This window comes from Chiloscyllium punctatum, chromosome 42, assembly GCF_047496795.1.
Source record: "Chiloscyllium punctatum isolate Juve2018m chromosome 42, sChiPun1.3, whole genome shotgun sequence".
In the NCBI taxonomy this organism is placed as follows: domain Eukaryota; kingdom Metazoa; phylum Chordata; class Chondrichthyes; order Orectolobiformes; family Hemiscylliidae; genus Chiloscyllium; species Chiloscyllium punctatum.
In genome coordinates this window covers 19,926,158-19,946,727 of record NC_092780.1, presented here as the reverse complement: position 1 = coordinate 19,946,727, position 20,570 = coordinate 19,926,158, and the positions used below count along the sequence as shown (strand labels likewise).

The window sequence follows — 20,570 nt, the reverse complement described above, 5'->3', positions numbered from 1 at the left end:
GCTTCTCAGCCATGCATTCATCTGCTCTATCCTCCCATTCCTACCCTCACTAGCTCGTAGCACCGGGAGTAATCCAGGTATTACGGCCCTCGAGGACCTCCTTTTTAAATTCCTGCCTAACTTTCTATATTCTATTTTCAGAATCTCATCCTTTTCCCTTCCTATGTCATTGGTTTCAATGTGTACAATGACCTCCTGCTGGGCCCTCTCCCACTTGAGAACATTCTGCACCCTCTCTGAGATAGTCTTGATCCTGGCACCAGGGAGGCAATACAACATTCTGAATTTTTGCTGCTGGCCACTGAAACGTGTGTCTGTGGCTTGGACTAGAGCGTCCCCTAACACAATCGATCTCTTGGAACCCGATGTCCCCTTTATTGCATTATAGCCAGTTTTGATACCAGAAACTTGGCTGTTCATGCTACATTCCCTTACATTTTCCAAAAAAGCATACTCATTGGAAACGGGGATAGCCACAGAAGACTCCTGCACTACCTACCTACCTCTCTTACCTTTCCTGAAGTTAATAGACAATAGACAATAGATGCAGGAGTAGGCCATTCAGCCCTTCGAGCCTGCACCACCATTCAATATGATCATGGCTGATCATTCCCAATCAGTATCCTGTTCCAGCCTTATCTCCATAACCCTTGACTCCACTATCTTTAAGAGCTCTATCCAATTCTTTCTTAAATGAATCCAGAGACTGGGCCTCCACTGCCCTCTGGGGCAGAGCATTCCACACAGCCACCACTCTCTGGGTGAAGTAGTTTCTCCTCATCTCTGTCCTAAATGGTCTACCCCGTATTTTTAAGTTGTGTCCTCTGGTTCGGCATTCCCCCATCAGCGGAAATATGTTTCCTCCTGCCAGAGTGTCCAATCCTTTCATAATCCTATACGTTTCAATCAGATCCCCTCTCAGTCTTCTAAACTCAAGGGTATACAAGCCCAGTCGCTTCAGTCTTTCCGTGTAAGGCAATCCTGCCATTCCAGGAATTGACCTCGCGAACCTACGCTGCACTCCCTCAATAGCCAGAATGTCTTTCCTCAAATTTGGAGACCAGAACTGTACACAGTACTCCAGGTGTGGTCTCACCAGGGCCCTGTACAGCTGCAGAAGCACCTCTTTGCTTCTATACTCAATTCCTCTTGTTATGAAGGCCAGCATGCTATTAGCCTTCTTCACGACCTGCTGTACCTGCATGCTTGCCTTCATTGACTGGTGGACAAGAACACCCAGATCTCTCTGAACAGCCCCTTTACCTAATTTGATACCATTGAGGTAGTAATCTGCCTTCCTGTTCTTGCCACCAAAGTGGATAACCAGACATTTATCCACATTAAACTGCATCTGCAATGCATCTGCCCACTCACCTAACTTGTCCAGGTCACCCTGTAATCTCCTAACATCCTCATCACATTTCACCCTGCCACCCAGCTTTGTATCATCAGCAAATTTGCTAATGTTATTGCTGATACCATCTTCTATATCATTTACATATATTGTAAAAAGTTAACCCATCTATGTGTCTGTATCTGCAACGTTTTTCTCTTCCTATAGCTGCCATTTATCACATTCCCTTGCTCTTATAAATTATTCATTGTCTTTAACTGTCACTTCAATCAATCCATTTGATCTGATAGGGTTTGTAACCAATGACATCTATTGCATATATAATCCTCAGTAACATTTAAACTCTCCCTACACTCCCACATCAAACATGAAGAGCATATCACTCTACTAAGGGCCATTTTTGCTTCTTCCACTCTACAGACCCAGAAAATAGCACCATCCTATTCCTCTACAAAACACTACTCCAGGCTAACATAATACTTGTGGCTTATATTTTTAAGTTTAATCAAGAGACGTATCTCAATAAAACATATAATCAAGAAAGAACCCACCCTACTCACTACTGCAGACTTACAGTAAGGCCACACTTAAAACTATTCACTTACCTGTTTCTGTGCTTTGACCTCTCCCAAACAGGTTCCTCCAAGGTCAGTTGTGAATTTCACTGTTAATTTTCCTAGATGCACTCCAATGTCCAGCGATACATTCAACAGCAAAGGCAGTAACTGTGCAGGTTCACTGCTGTGGCAATTAACAGTGTGGGTTTCTTTCTCTCTCTTTCTCTCTCTCTCCTGCACAGACCATGTGCTGCCTTTGTCTGTTCCTCTCCCTTTTAAAAGTGCTGTTGTTTTGACTCTTTTTTCTCCAAAGTTCCAAAACAATGTAATAGCATGTAAAACAGTAATTACTATTTCTGGAATTCGAGGAAATCACTTCCAGCACCTAAAATACCTCAAAAAAGGAGCAGCCTGTTACAGCCAGCAATTATTCCCAACCTCCATCTTGGATTACCCAGAATCCTCAGCCTTCTACTATTATTCTTCTAACACATATACAAACACACAAGTTAGGAGCAGAAATAGGCCTTTCAACCCTTTAAGCTTACTCTACCATTTAGTAAGATCATGACTGATCTAATTTTAACCTCAAAAACATGTTCTACCTGACCCTCAGTGATACGTCACCCCTTTGCTTACCAAGAATCCATCTAGCTGAGCCTTAAAAATATCAGAAGAATCAACTTGCCCATTTTCTCAGAAAGACAGTTCCAAAGGCTCGTGGTCCTTTGAAAAAAGGGAATCTTTCTCACCTTTGTCTTCAATAGGTGAATCCTTAGTTCCATTCACCTAGTCAAGACTTCACAAGATCTTTTTTGTTCTAATTGAGTCGTCTCTTACTCTTGTAAACTCCACCAGATTCAAATATAGCCTGTCAACCTTTTGCCATAAGACAACCTACCCATTCCAGGTATTAGTCTCGTAAACCTTCTCTGAACTGCATTTACATCCTTCTTTAAGTAAAGAGACCAGGTGTACCAGGTACTGCAAATACTCTGTATACTGAAATATAACCTACCTACTTTTGTAAGAAAAACAAAAAAGTGCTGGGGAGATTCACGAGGTGTAGAGAAACAGACTTAACATTTTGATCCCAATATAATTCCTCCTTAGGTCTAACAGGGTTGGAAAATGATGTTTACTCATGCTGTTGTCAAAAGGGGGAGGAGGAGTAAGTGATACAAATGGTGAAAGTGCACAGAGCAAAAGACAAAGGGACATTGTAAAGTAAAAGAGATACTGAGATGTAAAATAGGTCTAAATATTAGTTATAAAAAGGAGAACATGAATCTACTCTCGGTCTCCTAATTCTGTATTCAACTTATACATAATAAACAGTAACATTCCATTCACTCTCCTAATTATTTGCTGTATCCTGCATTTTGTGATTCATGTGCAAAGATACCCAGTTCTCTCTGCAACTTCTCACTATTTGGTAATACACTTCTGTTTTATTCTTCTTGCCAATTAGACAATTTCACATTTCTCACATTATACTCTATTTAGAACATCCTTGTCCACTCACTTAACCTATCTATATATTTTTGTAGCCTTCTTGTATCGTCTTCACAACTTACCTCCCCACTTACCTTTATGTCATCAGAAAATCTGTCAAACATACCTTTGGTCTTTACATACAACCAATTTACATAAATTAAAAAAGTTAACTCCCCAGTACCGATTCCTGGAACACAACATCTGATATGTCCCACTAACCAGAACAAACTATATATATATTCTGGGTTTGCTGTTAGCCAGCCAGTGTTGTATCCGTTAGACCACCAGACCGTAAGATATGGGAGCAGAATTAAGTAATTTGGCCTACTGAATCTGCTCCACCATTCAAACATGGCTGACATGTTTCTCAGGAGAAAGTGAGGACTGAAGATGTTGGAGATCAGAGCTGTAAAATTTGTTGCTGAAAAAGCGCAGCAGGTCAGGCAGCATCCAAGGAGCAGGGGAATCGACTTTTCGGGCATAAACCCTTCTTCAGGAATGAGGAGGGTGTACCAAGCAGGCTAAGATAAAAGGTAGGGAGGAGGGACTTGGGGGAGGAGCGTTGGGAATGTGATGGGTGGAAGGAGGTTAAGGTGAGGGTGATAGGCTGGAGAGGGGGTGGGGCAGAGAGGTCGGGAAGAAGATTGCAGGTCAAGAAGGCGGTGCTGAGTCAGCACCGCCTTCTTGACCTGCAATCTTCTTCCTGACCTCTCCGCCCCCACCCCCTCTCCAGCCTATCACCCTCACCTTAACCTCCTTCCACCTATTGCATTCCCAATGCCCCTCCCCCAAGTCCCTCCTCCCTACCTTATGCCCGAAAAGTCGATTCTCCTGCTCCTTGGATGCTGCCTGAGCTGCTGCGCTTTTCTGACATGTTTCTCAACCACAGTCTCTTGCCTTCTTCCCATAACTCTTGATCCCCTTACCAATGAAGAACCTGGCTATCTCTGTCTATCCATCCCAATATGCTACCACTTATAGTGTAAGCCGATATTTTTTGCAATAATCTTTGGTGCGACATCTTATCAACTACCTTCAGAAAATCAAAGTACATTATATTCACCAGTTCCCTGTCATGCACATCACATACTATAACTTCAAAGAACATCAATAAATTCATTAAACATGATTCCCCTTTCACAGAATCATGTTGACTCTGCCTGATTGTCTCAAACATTTTGAAATGGCCTGTATTAACAATCTCTTCCAACATTTTCACTCTAAAGATGGGGGATTAAGCTACTTGAACTTAAGTTTCCTGCTTTCTTTCCCTTTTCATTTCGAATAAAGAAGTTACATTTACTACTTGATGATCTAATGGAATCTTTCCCAAACGTAGGCACTTGGAAAATTAGATCCAAGACATCAAGTATGCCATGAGATACTTCTTAAAGACCATAGCATGAAGTCTATCAGGGTGTGGGCACTTATCAGTACACAGCTCCGTCAATTGGCTTAGTACCACTTTCCTGGTAATTGTAAATTACAAATTTATTTGGATTCTTTCTTGCTTCCATTTGCTGAAAATTACAGCTATTTCTGGGATGTTCTTTGTATCCTCTATAGTGTAGACTAAAATGGCTGGTCAGTTTATTTGCCACCTCCTTATTTTTCATTCCGCAGACTCACTTTCCATAGGATCAATGCTCCCCAATGTTAACTCTTTACTTTTAAAATGCCTATAGAAACCTTTAATATTTCAAGCTAGCTTTCTCTCATACTCTAAATATTTTCCCTCTTCAGTAATCCTTTATGCTTTTTTTTCAATTTTCTTGCCTCCCTTTTATTTTTTCTCAGCTTTCTCTTGAAGTTTGATATTTTTAACCTTTTTAATTAACTGCAGATAGTGGGTTCTCCCTTTGAATTCTTCTTTCTCATTGGAATGTTTCTGTTATGTTATTCTGAAATAACCCCTAATCGGCCATTTCAATTTAATTTACTCTGCCTTCATACCCTCATAACTGCCCACATTTAAGTGTAAAATACTAGTCTTGGACCGATTCCTTTGTCACAAAAACTGAACATTATAATCACTGGATCCAAGAATGCCTTCACTATAAAATCAGTAAATAATTGTTGCACAATTCTGGAGCAGAAGAACCTGGTCTCTGGTTGCTCTCCAGAACGCGCTGTTCTAAGAAACTATTCTGAAAGCATTCTATGAGTGCCTCTTCAAGGCTACCTTTACCTATCTGACTTTGCCAGTCTATATGTGGATTAAACACCCACCAGGAATATTATTGTACCTTTCTGACAAGCTTTCTCATTACTTGTTCCCTTATACACTGTCCTATCAAGTGGTTACTTTTAGGGGGTTTACACATAACTCCAACAAGCGAATTTTACTTCCATAATTTCTCTTCTCAACAAAAACCACGTCTACTTTCTGGTTTCCTGAACTTAGCTCAACTCTGTCTGTTGTGCTAATACCATGATCAATTAACAGAGTCATGGCCTTGCCTTCGCCTAGCTTCCTGTCATTTTTTTTGTATATTCCCCTATTGACGTCCTCATTGTTATCCCTTGCAGCTGAAACCATGTTGCATTACGACTCAGGTTCAATATGTCAGTATGATTTTAAGAGTCAAGCTCGTGATACTATCATTGCATCATACCATGTGACCTGGAAGCTCAAAGATCTTATACTCCATCTTACCTTAGATCATTTGAAGCATCACACTCTACTGGTAGCATACTTTTCAGTTGTAAACTAAAAGCATAGTATTAGCTCAGATACTTTCGTGCCAAAGGAACAGAATGCTTGTAAATAATAGTTTGTTGTAATAAAATTCTGTTTAATTCTTGAATGATCCACTATCCAAAGCCAGTTTCTACTATTATGGAAATTATGTAAGCATTGCTACATCATGTCAAGCACACTGTTGGAGGCAAACTCACTTCTCCCTCGTCCTTAACAAAGCTAGCACCCACAATACTTTTCTTGGCTACCCTAGCTACAAATCACTTTTCGATCCCATCTCAGCACTGTTTTTTTAGATTGGAGTTATCGGAAGGTATCGTGAGAGGAGGGGCCAGGTAGAATATGAGGAAGAGGACTAGTCAAAACATTCCATCACTTCTGTGGCTTCAGCCCTGCCAGTGACCATGGCCTCAGTTGTGGAATCATTAATGATAACTAGCATCATCTCCATCATGGGAGTGTCAGCATAGTACCATGCGCATTCCCTAGTTGGTTTGTTGCTGTTGACTATGATTGTGTTACACATTGTTCTGGAAGGGATAAAAGAATGTACATGTAGAAATGTGCAATGTGTTTGGGTAATGTTCTGGCTTCATTGAATGTTTGGCATTGTGCATTACCAAAGTGCCAGGCAGTCGTGGTGAGGAAGTGGCTCTGAATATTAAACTTTAGTCAGGCGTAATAGAGAATGTGAAGGGAGGATTTGTAAGTATAATATATTAACTGATTTTGATCAATCATGCGACAGCATTAAGTATCTTTTTGCATCTCGTCTGCTTTGGAACTGCATTTCATTCATTGATAATGATGTTTATGTATTTTAATTGCTATCTAATGTTTGATTGGAGTAGTTCCTGAACCCCTTTCAAAGGTGAGCATTTGTTTTCTGAACCTCCTAACACTCACCACAATTGAGTGCAGGTTAATTAGGAATCATACTCCCTGCACCTCTCAACTGCCTTATCCAAACTCTCACCTATGGAACTGAATATACAGAGCAGTGAAAGGAGAGGAGAGAGAGGAGAGAGAGGAGAGAGAGGAGAGAGAGGAGAGAGAGGAGAGAGGAGAGAGGAGAGAAGAGAGGAGAGAGAGAGAGAGAGAGAGAGTCAGTAATAAGAGACACATCAGTAAGTGTAGAGAAAGAGACAAAAGAAGGAGACAGTGGAGAAATCATAAATTATACAATGCAAGCAGTTTCAGAGTAGAACTTTGTGTTTATCTTGTTTCTACTTGACTTGGAAACAATTTGTTATTTACTAGTCATGATTTGGAGATGCCAGTGTTAGACAGGGATGTACAAAGTTAAAAATCACACAATACCAGGTTATAGTCCAACAGGTTTAATTGGAAGCTTTTGGAGCGCCGCTCCTTCATCGGGTGGTTGTGGAGAACACAATTGTAAGACACAGAATTTATTGCAAATGTTTACAGTGTGTTGTAACCGAAATTATACATTGAAACATACCTTGATTATTTGTTGAGTCTTTCATCTGTTCGAATGACCATGATAGTTTCACTTCTTTCATGTGTAAATCACAAAACTTTTTTTTTAAATTGCACAAAGATCCACATGCACACATATACATATACGTTTGTGGGGTGAATTTGGACTTGCAGAGTTACATTGTACTTTGCTCAAAAACTGCATCAATTCATGTAAGACTCTGTTAACTCACTTTTTGATTAGAATCAGTCTAAACATTATGGTACAGACAGAGAACACAGGGGGCTAACACCTTCAACATATTGTCTAGCTAACACCAATTGTTACAGTTAACCTGAGAATGCAACTTTTAAAAAAATGTTTTGTGATTTACACATGAAAGAAGTGAAACTATCATGGTATTCGAACAGATGAAAGACTCAACAAACAATCAAGGTATTTTTCAATGTTTAATTTCGGTTACATCACACTGTAAACATTTACTATAAATGCTGTGTCTTACAATTGTGTCCTCCACAAACACCTGATGAAGGAGCGGTGATCTGAAAGCTAGTGCTTCCAATTAAACCTGTTCAACTATAACCTGGTGTTGTGTGATTTTTAACTTTGTTATTTACTAGTTGTGTCAAAAAATCCAGTGGTCTACCCTGAAGGACTGTCCTCTCCCCACAGTCTAAAGTACTCCTCAAATTGAAGTTGACTCAGGAATGGGTAGAATCTTCCAGTTGGAATCTTAACAGGGTTTTGCAAAGTTCAGAGTAATCTTGATGTCAATATTTATCGATGCTCGTTTACATCAAGAAGTCTCCATGTAACGTGTCAATGTCAGTTAGATGGTTGGAGTTGCTGGAGACAAGATGAGACTTAAGTGTTGTGCTTTTCAGAGATCAAAATGCCAGAGTAACAATCAACTACACTGAAAAAATAGAAGCAATATACATTCAATCTCAAATTAATAGATTCCTTATCTTGTAGCCTAAATAAACAGCTGGATTCCTAGTATAGAATGTACTGTTTCACTAAAATTAGATTTTTAATGTCAGGAAAAAAATACAAAATTATTTTCTTCCAATTTTCTTTCCCTCCTTTGCTGCAGCATTGGTTTACAGTTTTCGGTGCTGACTTGCATTACAACTTGTAGGCAGCCATCCTGTATGACAAGATAAATACTGGTCAGCTCTTTGTTTACTAGGTGCAACCTGAATCCATCATTGACAATTCACATCTGTAGAATGGGACAACACAGAAGGGGGGCAATTCTTCCCATTGCATTAGCATCAGCGCTTTGAAAAACCTACCCAAAAATGCCTGCTCTTTCCACATGGACCTACAAATTCCCTTTCATCTCCCTTTCAACAGGCATTATTGAATCTCCTTCTGGGCACTGCTAACCTGATCAGAAGAACTTATTCCTTAAAAAAATTTTCCTGCGTTGCCTGCCACTGGTTTCACTTCAAATCTGAATCCTCAAGTTACTCTTCATTTAGCCACTGGGAACTATTCATCCTCATTCACACAAAACCCTTTCTGATTTTAAAATTGTTCCTCAACTTTGTCTGCTCTGCTATTTTTAGTGTTCTTATGAAATTTCAAAGCCTTCACACTTGGTTCCCTCTGAATAATTCCCCTGCTCTTGACATCCATCCAGAAGCTTGGAACACAGAAATGGTCATGATCATCTGGCTCACACTTATAGTTAGGGCCTAACCAGAACTTTGTAGAAGTTCGGAATAACATTCAAGGATGTTCATTTACTTCAGCATTTGCCAAGGTTTTATTAGACTATAGAATAGAACTGAGTTGCTTCTTTACTAATTCACTTCTGATAATAAATAGTTAGGACCAGAAGATGGAGTTTGTTATTGGAGGCTGAATACCGCTGTGACATTGATATAATATTGGGCACTTGTTTTCATTCTATTTTGGACCAGAACAGGCACATTACTGTAAAAATGTGGCCTACATATTACAAGGGATGAATTTCAGGTGGAAAATCCATAAGGCCAGGCTCCACAACTTATGCCTTTTCGGTTTCTGACCAAGAAGACAGCCTGGCTTTCAAGTTCAACTGGGATGACTCTGAAACATGCCACAGGAACAGATATATCAAGTTGGAAGAGTGAAGTGTAAATCTCATCCATGACCTGAAGGTGAGAGTGCTCAATCCCAAAGAAGAGAGTCAGACCTCTTAACCTACACATCTTTGTATGGGAGACATCTGATGGGATGGGGCATTTGGCAGAGCAGGGAATCAGGGTGGGATACTGTGCTTCTCCTGCCTCATGATCAGTCCTGTAAAGAAAAGTCATATCAGACTGGAAGAGTTCATCCGTTTCTTTCCGCAGACTGCCAGACCTGCTGAGTTTCTCTAGCAATTTACATTTGCATTTCTGTAAAGGCAAATTAGATTCTTGCCAGAATTGTTCCCATGTCCCTAAGGCTATCCAACTTCCTGAGACCTCATCAACCTGGCCAATCATTTCTAATCCCCCAAAGCAGTTTACATCAGAAGCTGCAAACCTCATTAAAGTATTTAATTAATCAACCTGTCTCCCAGGAGTGGATAGGCTGCAAACACAAACAGACTTTGCGCTGCCTATGTTAAACCCACAACTGTGCATGTTATAGCACATTCAGTAAGGTTTCATTTTTAATTTTTAATGCCTGACCAGACTCCAACCTATCTATTTTGGTGGTTAAAATTTACCAGTTGGAGTCAATGCATAGAACTGGTTGATTTCTCTCTTCTTTAACCCAGGGATGCTAAAGTAAATGTTAAGTTTAGATTAGTACCCTGCTAATGGACTAATTCAAGAAAGATCACAGGTTGACTGTAGCTGGTAGATCTCAAGTCAATCATAACTGACTGATAGTGTAAAGTTAATTTATCGACTGAACTACACCATGGGATCCAGGAAATGATCTTTACTCAGGCCTTTTAAAAGTTGATTTGCTGTTAAATTATTTCAATTGAGTTTGTCTGGGCTTTTCTAGAAATACAAGAGATGCCTTTTTGGTGTTGACTTTGACTTAATTGGGCCATCTTATCCCTCAAATTAGTAACTAAGCAACTAAAACATTGTAGTCACCTAGTCATGCAAACCATAGCCAACATCAACAGAAAATGTATACCTAAATAGCCCAATACACTCAAAGCAAAGGCCTTAAGTCTCAGATTTTTACAGATATTTCAAAAGTAACATGCTGTATTTGATATTGTCTCTGTCTAAGTGAAGCGACCAGAATTCATTTTCCTCAGTTTGGCAGGTAAATTGTCCTCCATTCGTATTCCTGTGAGTTGCAGGCCATGTTCCCTCTGTGGAAGATCTCCCGTTGATTGAGTGATGGATTCTGAATTGACTTTGAAACTCTTCAGCGGGAGTCTTTCTTCGGCAGTGAAATTGCTGGGGTTAGAGCTTAATCTCTGCAGTTTTAGAGGCAGATCGCCAGTACTGCAAGTTTTCTCTCCTATGTCAGCAGTCATCCTCATAACTTTCCTCTGCGCTTCCTCTTTGCCGGCGCTCATTTTCTGAAGTTTGGCTGGCAATTTGTTGCCCTTCTCCTCTAGGGTATCGATGCAGTCCAAGGAGAAAATTCTCTCCCTTCTGTTCTTGCTGTTGCTGATACAAGGTGTGGGACAAAGTGATGTCAGTGACAGCTTCTCATCTTGTTCCTTTACACTATAGGGAGATGTGGGAACCTCAAATGTGGAGTGGAATTGGGAATAATCCACACGGAAAAATCCTTCTTCTAGTGACATGACTGGAAGAAATCTATGACCCCAAAGAACTTCATCTTCTGTGTATGAGGTCCTCGCTTGACATGTCATTCCTGCAAAGCAGAATAAAAAAAAGCTTTCTAAATAGGTGGAGTTTATGAAATTATCTCATTATTTCAATTAGAATGATTAGACAAAAGTGCTAGTATAAAACATGTTTGCATATCATTAACGTCAGGATAATTGATATAGTTAGAACATAGAACTAGAACATAGAACATTACAGCGCAGTACAGGCCCTTTGGCCCTCGATGTTGCTCTGCCCTGTCATACTATTCTAAAGCCCATCCCACCTACACTATTCAATGTACATCCATTTGCCTGTCCAATGACGACTTAAATGCACTTAAACTTGACAAATCTACTACCGTTGCAGGCAAAGTATTCCATACCCTTACAACTCTCTGAGTTGAACATAAAAGAGTGGAAGTGCCTTATTATTGCTTCCTTTAAGTTTTCTGATAAACATATATCATTTAATATATGGTGAGGTACAGTCAAATGATCAGGTGAGGAGCGGCCAAATAACTCTCCTCTTTCTACACTTCCTGTTTCTTGCAATAGGTTTTCCTGTTTGAAAAGTACATACTTGTCAATTCAAAGGGTGTTTAACTGCAGAACTGAACCAAGAAAGAGGTTTGTTTTATTAATTCTTAAACCAATCTAAGAAAAATAGTAAAATATGTAGCAACTTTGCAGAGTCATAGAATCATTACAATTCAGGAGGTGGCCATTCAGTGCATCACATCTGCACTGGCTCTCTGAATGAGCAATTCATTTCACTGAATCATGGCAATGTTACAGTGCAGGAGGTAGTCATTCAGTCCATCATGTCTGCACCTGCTCATTAACTGAGCATCATTGCCTCATGCCAACCTCCTGTTTTCTCTCCCTGTATCCTTGCACATTATCTTTATCCAAATAATCATCCAGTGGCCTCTTAAATGCCTCAGTCATTTTCTCACCTTCTTCCCATAATCCTGTATATCTAATTGTATATCTCAATTGAACCTGCCTCCACCACATACCCAAGCAGTGCAGACCTTAACTACTCGCTTTGTGAAAATGTTTTTCTCATATGTATTCATTTGCAAATGACTTTAAGTCTGTTACATCTCATTTTCAATGCTATTATAAGTGAGAACAGTTGCTTCCTATCTACCCTGCCAAATTTCTTATGATTTTGAAATCTCCTCATAGCTTTCTCTCTAAGGAAAAGAGTCCCATCTTTTCCAATCTATGCAAGTAGCTGATTTTCAAATCACTGGAATCATTCTTATGAACCTCTTCTGTACCTTCTCCATATGTTTTCATATCTTTCCTGAAAGGGTGACACCTAAAAATGTACAGAGTACTCCAGCTAAGGTCTAATGATTGTTTTACATGAGTTTAGCATAAACTCTTTGGTGTTGGAATCTATGTTGCCATGAATAAAACTTAGAATATTGTATTCGATAGTAACTGATATTTCCACCTGTCCTACCACCTTCAATGACATATACATATGCATCAAGTTCTCTCTGCTCCTACGTAACCTTTATTATGTACTTTCTCTCAATGCTGTTTCTATATACATGTATCTCTTCACACTTCTTTGCACTTAACTTCATTTACCACTTATCTTCCCACTCCACAAACTTGCCAATGTCCTATTTACATTCTACAAAGTCCTCCTCACAGTCTAGAACATTTCCAAGCTTTATATACAAGCTTTGAAATAGCCCCCAGTAAGCTAATGTCTAGGCCATTTACAGATATCTAGAAAAGTAAGGTTCCCAATTGTGACGATGCTGCTCCTTTAACAAGATTATGCTGTCATGCAGTCATAGAGTCAAAGAGACGTACAGCACAGAAACAGACCTTTCGGTCCTACTCATCCATGCCAACCAGATATCCCAACCTAATCTAGTTGCACTTGCCAGCACCCAGTCCATATACCTTCATCCCACTGCATGAAAAAGCTGCCCCTTATGTCTCTTTTATATCATTCCCCTCTCACCCTAAACCTATGCCCTGTTGTTCTGGAGTACCCCACTCCAGGGAAATGACTTTGTCTATTTATGCTATTCATGTCCCTCATGATTTTATAAACCTCTATAAAGTCACCCCTCAGACTCCAATGCCCCAGGGAAAACAGGCCCAGTCTATTCGACCTCTCCCTATAGCTCAAATCCTCCAACCCTTTCAAGTTTCATAACATCTTTCCGATAGGAAGGAGACCAGAATTGCACGCAATATTTCAAACGTGGCCTAAACAATGTCCTGTACAGCCGCAACATGACCTCCCAACTCCTGTTCTCAATACTCTGACCAATAAAGGAAAGCATACCAAACGCCTTCTTCACTATCCTATCTACCTGTGACTCCACTTTCAAGGAGCTATGAACCAACACTCCAAGATCTCTTTGTTCAGCATCAGTCCCTAGGACCTTACCATTAATTGTACAAGTCCTGCTAAGATTTGCTTTCCAAAAATGCAGCACCTCGCATTTATCTAAATTAAACTCCAACTGCCACTCCTCAGCCCATTGGCACCTTGGTTTATTTTCCAGAGAGGTTGTAAAAGACATAGACTCCGAAAAGTCTAACTTGAAGGGTTTTAAGGCCAGTTTGATTATAGCTAACAGATACTGCCTCTAGCAACAGAGGCTTTCACGTTTTTGAAAATAAACACTTGTACAATGAGAGGGAAGTGGCCAGTTCTCTCAGCTCAGCTCTTCATTGGTTTGGTTTAGACTTTAGCAGTGGTGTTGAAAAAGCTGCTGGTCTGAAGTCTGGTACTCTCTCTCTCTGACTTCTCTCCTGTAAGACCCTGTGTTTGATTTTACCTTTTGTGCCAAGAGGGTTATGGGGATTGTTGCAGATATTTGGAACAACATCATTAAGCTGGGATGATCTGTTGAGTTTGTGTTTCATTCGTTAACTTATAAATACATTTTGTCTTGTTTAAAACTAGTGGTTTGACCAGTTGCATCTCTCCTCGAATATCCATCTTACACCTGCTTAAAGCAACTAGCAAAGTTAGGGTCTAGGCTACTTTCTTCAAATGTTTTGTGGGGTCTGGCCTAATCCATAACACAATATTGACCCCAAGGGAACTCCACTACAAACCTTTCTTCAGTCTCAAAAATACATTTTAACCATTACCCTCTTTTCTATCACTCAACCTTTTTTTATATCCATGTTACCGCTGTCCCTTTGATTCCAGGAGTTCTAACCTAGCTTACAAATCTGCTGTGTGGAACTGTGACAAAAATGTTTTGGAAGCAGGTGCACAGTGCAGCACTAACCTCATCAAAACTCTTTGTTTCCTTCTCATAAACTCCAGAAAGTTAGTTAAACACAAATTAAGTTAGTCATCTTGAAACACAGCTACTGAGTTGAGCTGTTCATAAATCTTGGTCTACTGCACATGGAGAGAGAGAGAGAGTCATACAATAGAAGACCAGGCCCCAAAGGTTTGAATGTTGAGTGGAGACAGCCAGGGAGTAAGACTCTCTTTCTCTCAGGTTTTAAGCTGCTTGTTCAGTACTGCTTGGGGAAACGTGTTTTCAACATAAAGAAGGATCTACTTGTTATGTGACCATTGTCTCTCTGGCTGACTAGTAATTCAGATGTGATCAGGTATTCTAATTGCACTGTGATTAGCTCATGACCCTCTTTTTTGCCAGGGTCCACTGTTCAAGTGATTAGGTTTGAAGTTTGGTCTCCAAGCAACTGAACACCTGGACATTGTGTGCACATGGTTCATCTATTTGTCTCCGGGTTTGTCATTTTTGATGCTTTTCTGCAGACATCTCCACCTCAATAGGGATATAATGTTAAAATTTCAATAATGCAAATGTGGTAATCATTTTAGCTGTGAGGTCATGTCATATTAGTCTGTATTTAAACATTCTATTTTCAAAAGTTCAATTTATGTTCCCAGATAATGGATCAAAAATCACTATTAGGGTGTAAAGTGCATCTTTAGTACAACAGCTAATTCTTCAGACATATAACATGCTTGGATTTAGCTGTTACCCTCTAAGTACGTATCCTAATTTGATGCAAGAGACCAAAATCGATTCAAATATTTAATAAATTATGGTTAAACTGACTGATGAGAGATTTGAAAAAGTATTAATTATATTCACTGGAGCACAAAGGTTTAAAATAAACAAGAGAAACAGTCAAAACTATGGAGACATTTGATAAATGGTAAACAGATCATTTCTGCCTCAAGATGAATCTGAAATAGTGGATCATAAACTCAGTTATTAGAATATGAAATATTTAACAAAATTCCCTCATTAAAGAATTCAATCACAATATTTTAAGTGGAAATAGATAAATGCTTGAAGGGGAAAAATATTACGAGATTTGAGGGAAGAGGAAAAAATACAAAACTGCCTACCATAGGCTTCCTTGTTCATAATTAACTCTGAGGAAAGAGTGCTTAACAATATCACTTCTTAATTTATGAACCAAACATGGGATAGAACTATTTCCCGTGTGGCCAGATCCCCATCTGGGTGAAATTATTAAAGGGAAGGCTGAGGAAAATTATAAGAAGTTCATTTAACCCAACCACAGCTTATTTAATGAACACAGTAATAACTCATCATAGATTTAGAGATATACCTGCCAAACTGAAATTCTACTATTTATGAAGCAATTTCTGGATTGGCTAACATGTGTGGGAGTTTAATCAGAAAATTATTCACGTGGAAAGTATCAGCCAGCGCACAATATTTGCACTCTTGAATCTGTCAGAATATTATGAAATCAACATGTATCATGGCATGTCACTCAACATTGACAAGCTACTGTTGTAATGAAGTTGTGTAGCACTGATGGAGGACTATCTTTTGGATGAGACAACAACAATTTGCATTTCTATAATGACTTTAACTTAGTAAAATACTACAAAGCATTGAATATTAGAATTATTTACTATAATTGCGTGTGTGTGTGTGTGTATACGTGTGGGTGTACGTGTGTGTATGTATGCATGTGTCTGTGTGTGTTTTTGTGTCCTGCCTTTCTGGAGCTTTTTGATATGGTGTGTGATATATCAAAAGGATCATCATGGCCTCCTAGGCCTACTAAAATTCAGCTGCTATCCCCCTCCAAGAAAAGGGACAGCAAAAACTGTTTTAGTACAGGAATACAGGGCTTTCCAAAGGGTAATGTGATACACCAACCTGACTACCATAAGATTCTGAGATTTATTGGATCAATGAAAAATTCGGGACCATAATCCCCCAATTAAAAATGTTTGTTGCATCAGTTTTTTAGCAGTGCATTAGTTGTTACTGTACTGCACTTGAACAGTGCAGGTGCAGGATTGGTTTGGGAAGGAAAAAAAACAATTTTGAAATTATTGAAGTGCCAAATCCTGGAAAAGGGAATGCCTCATTTTCTTCTCCCAATTCAAACTTCTTTTCAATTAAAATTTGAAGAAAGTATAGCATACATGGAGCCTTCTTCCAGAAGGCCATGGAAAAATATGAAGTAGTTAGAGGAAAACCTGCAACAACAACATAGAATTATGGAATACTACAGTATTAGAGAATCCCTTGTGCCATCAAGTCCATACAACCAATAGTATACTACTATCAACACTACTCCCACTTTTCTGCACTAGCCCCATAACTTTAAGTGCCCATCCAAGTACTTTTTAAAGGTTGTGAGGTAGCCAACTACTCTTCCAGGCACTGCACTCCAGAACCCCACCATTGTCTGGGTGGAAAAGATATTCCCTCTAAGGTTCCTGCCTTTCACTTTTAAATAATGTCCCCCTTGTTATTGACCCTTCAATTAAGTGGATCAGCAGCTTACAATTCACTCTGTCTCTGCCTCACATAATCTTAAACAGTTCAGGTGCCTAACTGAACCTTCTCTGCTCCAAAGAAAACAACCTGAGCTTATCCAGCCTCCATTCATTGCTGAAATGCTCCATTCCAGGCAACATCCTGGGGAATCTCCTTTGCCCTCCCTCCCAGTGCAAACCCTTCTGCTTCTGCTGTAACAGCCTGATCTTCATGTTACAGATGTGGATCATTAGCTGAGCAAGTAATGTTTAGCAGCTGAGTTAAAAAACAGTACATGGAAAGTTACAATTTGGCCATATGTATGCAATAAGTATAGTCACAGGTAGATAGGATAGTGAAGAAGGTGTTTGATATGCTTTCCTTTATTGGTCAGAGTATTGAGTACAGGAGTTAGGAGGACACGTTGCGGCTGGAAAGCTCATTGGTTAGGCCACTGGTGGAATATTGCATGCAATTCTGGTCTCCTTCCTATCGGAAGGATGTTGTGAAACTTGAAAGGGTTCAGAAAAGATTTACAAGGAAGTTGTCAGGGTTGGAGGATTTGAGCTATAGGGAGAGGCTGAATGAGCTAGGGATGTTTTCCCTGGAACGTCGGAGACTAAGGGGTGATCTTATAGAGGTTTATAAAATCATGAGGGACATGGCTAGGATAAATAGACAAGGTCTTTCCCTGGGATGGGGATGTCCAGAACTAGAGGGCATAGGTTTAGGGTGAGAGAGGAAAGATATAAAAGAGACCTACAGGGCAACTTTTTCACACAGAGGGTGATGTGTGTATGGAATGAGCTGCCGGAGGAAGTAATGGAGGCTGGTACAATTACAACATTCAAAAGGCATCTGGATGGGTATATGAATACAAAGGGGTTAGAGGGATATGGGCCAATTGCTGGCAAGTGGGATGAGATTAAGTTGGGATATCTGGTCGGCATGGACGAGTTGGACCAAAGGGTCTGTTTCTGGCCTGTACATCTTTATGACTCTAAGTGCAGTCCAACCCAAGGGTGAATATCTTTTGCATTGCTTTAGAGCAATGTAAAAATCAACAGACAAGTTTGGTCCAATGAATCAACAGGCCAGACTAGTCAAACAAAACTGGACAAGGTGACATCTGTCCTCTTGGGTGGATGACACAGCATCAAACAGGAACAGAAATGTTCTCCTTACCACTGGCTTATAGTTACCAATTGACCAACATCATCAAAAAACAAACCCAGTCGATCTGTTTATTATCACATTGCTGTTTGTGGAACTTTGCCTCTTGAGTTGGCTGTTGAATTTTCAAAACACAAAACTGATTACAATTCAAAGGTATTTAATCAGTTGTGTGGCACTTTCAAGTGTCTTCAGGATGTGAAAGATATTAATTGCCTTCTTTCTTACCTTCTTTCTCATGGGGATTTGGAAGAAGGAAAAAGAAATTAACTGAGGAAGGAGGAATGTCTATAGTGCTGAGAACAAATTAAAATTTCATCCTGTGTACAACTGCACAGAGCATAGTTAGGTCTTATTTCAAGAAAGTAATAAGATTACTATATTCCGTTCTGATGATGTGTTAACTTTTCATTCACCTTTTCAGATGTATTTATTTTCTGTTTTTATTGCAGGTTATCATGCCAGTGTGATTACAGTGTGATTCAAACCTCTTTTAAAATGCACAATGAAGCAGATATTTGCAGAGTCTTTTCATAAAGTGTTTGACATCAATCAGTACCAGGAGCTACTTATAAGTGTTCCAACTGTGCATGAAGGAGCCATAACCAACAGCAAAAGAATGAACAGTGCCAAAAAGAAAGCCTATGAAATTTACAATGAACACAGAAAAAGTGGTAATAATGCATAGATTTGTAAAGGGAGAAAAAAGGGCAAAACAATTCAGGCATAGCATTTTGAGATATGTCTTTTTTTTCAGAATACCCTCCAGTTTTAGATTAGATTAAATTCCCTACTGTGTGGAAATAGGCCATTTGGCCCAACAAGTCCACACCGACCCTCCAAAGAGCAACCCACCCAGACTCATTACCCTACCCAACATTTACTCCTGACTAATGCATCTAACCTACACATCCCTGAACACTATGGGACACTTAAGCATGGCCAAATCACCTGACATGCACATCTTTGGATTGTGGCAGGAAACCAGAACATCCAGAGGAAACCCACACAGACACGGGGAGAAAGTGCAAACTCCACACAAACAGTTGCCCAAGTCAGGAATCAAACCCGGACTCTGGTGCTGTGAGGCAGCAGCGGTAACCACTGAGCCACCGTGAACGATTCCTTCAACTGTGCTTGTTTAAACATGAAATACATTGGACTTTTATTTAAAATGCACCTGTTCAGCTGTGTTGTGATACAGCTCTGGACGAGATGGAATTTGAATCCAGGCCTTCTGGCTTAAGGGCAGGGACATTGCTACTGTACCACAAGAACACTTACAAGTGGACTTTGTTTTTAAACTGAATTCAAGTTTCACTATCTACTGTGTGATATTTGAATGCAGGTCTGCAGAACATTACCTGGGTTTTTAGATTAATAGTCTAACGATAATACTACTACTCTATCACCTCCCACAAAACACATCGAAAACACCTTAAATAAAACATGAGCAGCTGGGAAAATCACTGCACTGACTAAAATTGACACCTACAATCAAATCGGACAGCTAAATTGATCGCCATCCTTGTCTAATTTTAACTAGGTCTGTTCTACTTTCAAAATATTTAATCGATGTCTTACAGAAATTGCTTGAGAAAAGATATCCTTTGTAAATAGCATTACAATGCAGCGTTTTCTCTGCAGGCTTCTGAATCCTGCTGTTAGGTTCAAGCGTGGGTCAGAAGGCTGCACTGGAATGGAAACAGTCATTCATTACTGTTCCCCTGGAGTACCTAATTAATGGCCAGAGGTGGGATCACAGTCCAATTAAGGATGGTGGGTGGCTTGTCCAAGCTGCAGGGCCAATCAGAGACCCTGCAGTTTGAAAGGGACAACACGTTGCGATGATTGGTGAGGGAGAGGGATGGTTTGAAATGGAGGTCCCCTCTCATCAGCTTTGCTAACTGTTACATTAAAAACAAAATGGCTTCCATAGCCACACCATCACTGTGGGTCTGTGTGATTGCAGAGGGGAGCAAGAGGAAGGCTGTGAGAGTGAGGCAGGGCTACCTCCTCACAGGGTGTCATGAAGCTGCTGCTGCTCCCAGCCAGGCAGGCAGAGTGGCAAGACCTGTTTGTAAATCTACAGTGTGGAAACAGGCCCTTTGGCCCAACAATTCCATACTGACCTCCCAAAGAGTAACCCACCCAGATGCATTTCCCTACCCTATTGCTCTACATTTACTCTAGACAAATACACCTAACCTAGACATCCCTGAACACTATGGGCAATTTGCCATTGCCAATTCACCTAACCTGCACATCTTT

General features: G+C 39.9%; 1 protein-coding gene across 3 annotated transcripts in view; it reads right to left on the bottom strand.

The window, feature by feature from the left end:
• The window catches only part of LOC140465806 (G protein-activated inward rectifier potassium channel 1-like), a 487,432-nt gene that overhangs the window by 417,010 nt on the left and 49,852 nt on the right, over nucleotides 1-20,570 (bottom strand). The window contains exon 3 of one of the 3 annotated variants that reach the window (XM_072561596.1): nucleotides 8,060-11,384. The exons of the other annotated variants lie outside the window; for them this stretch is intronic. Coding sequence (XP_072417697.1) covers nucleotides 10,780-11,384 — 605 coding nt within the window. The 3' untranslated portion in view covers nucleotides 8,060-10,779. Of the gene's footprint in view, nucleotides 1-8,059; nucleotides 11,385-20,570 lie in introns of those variants that run through there. 3 annotated transcript variants of the gene reach the window in all.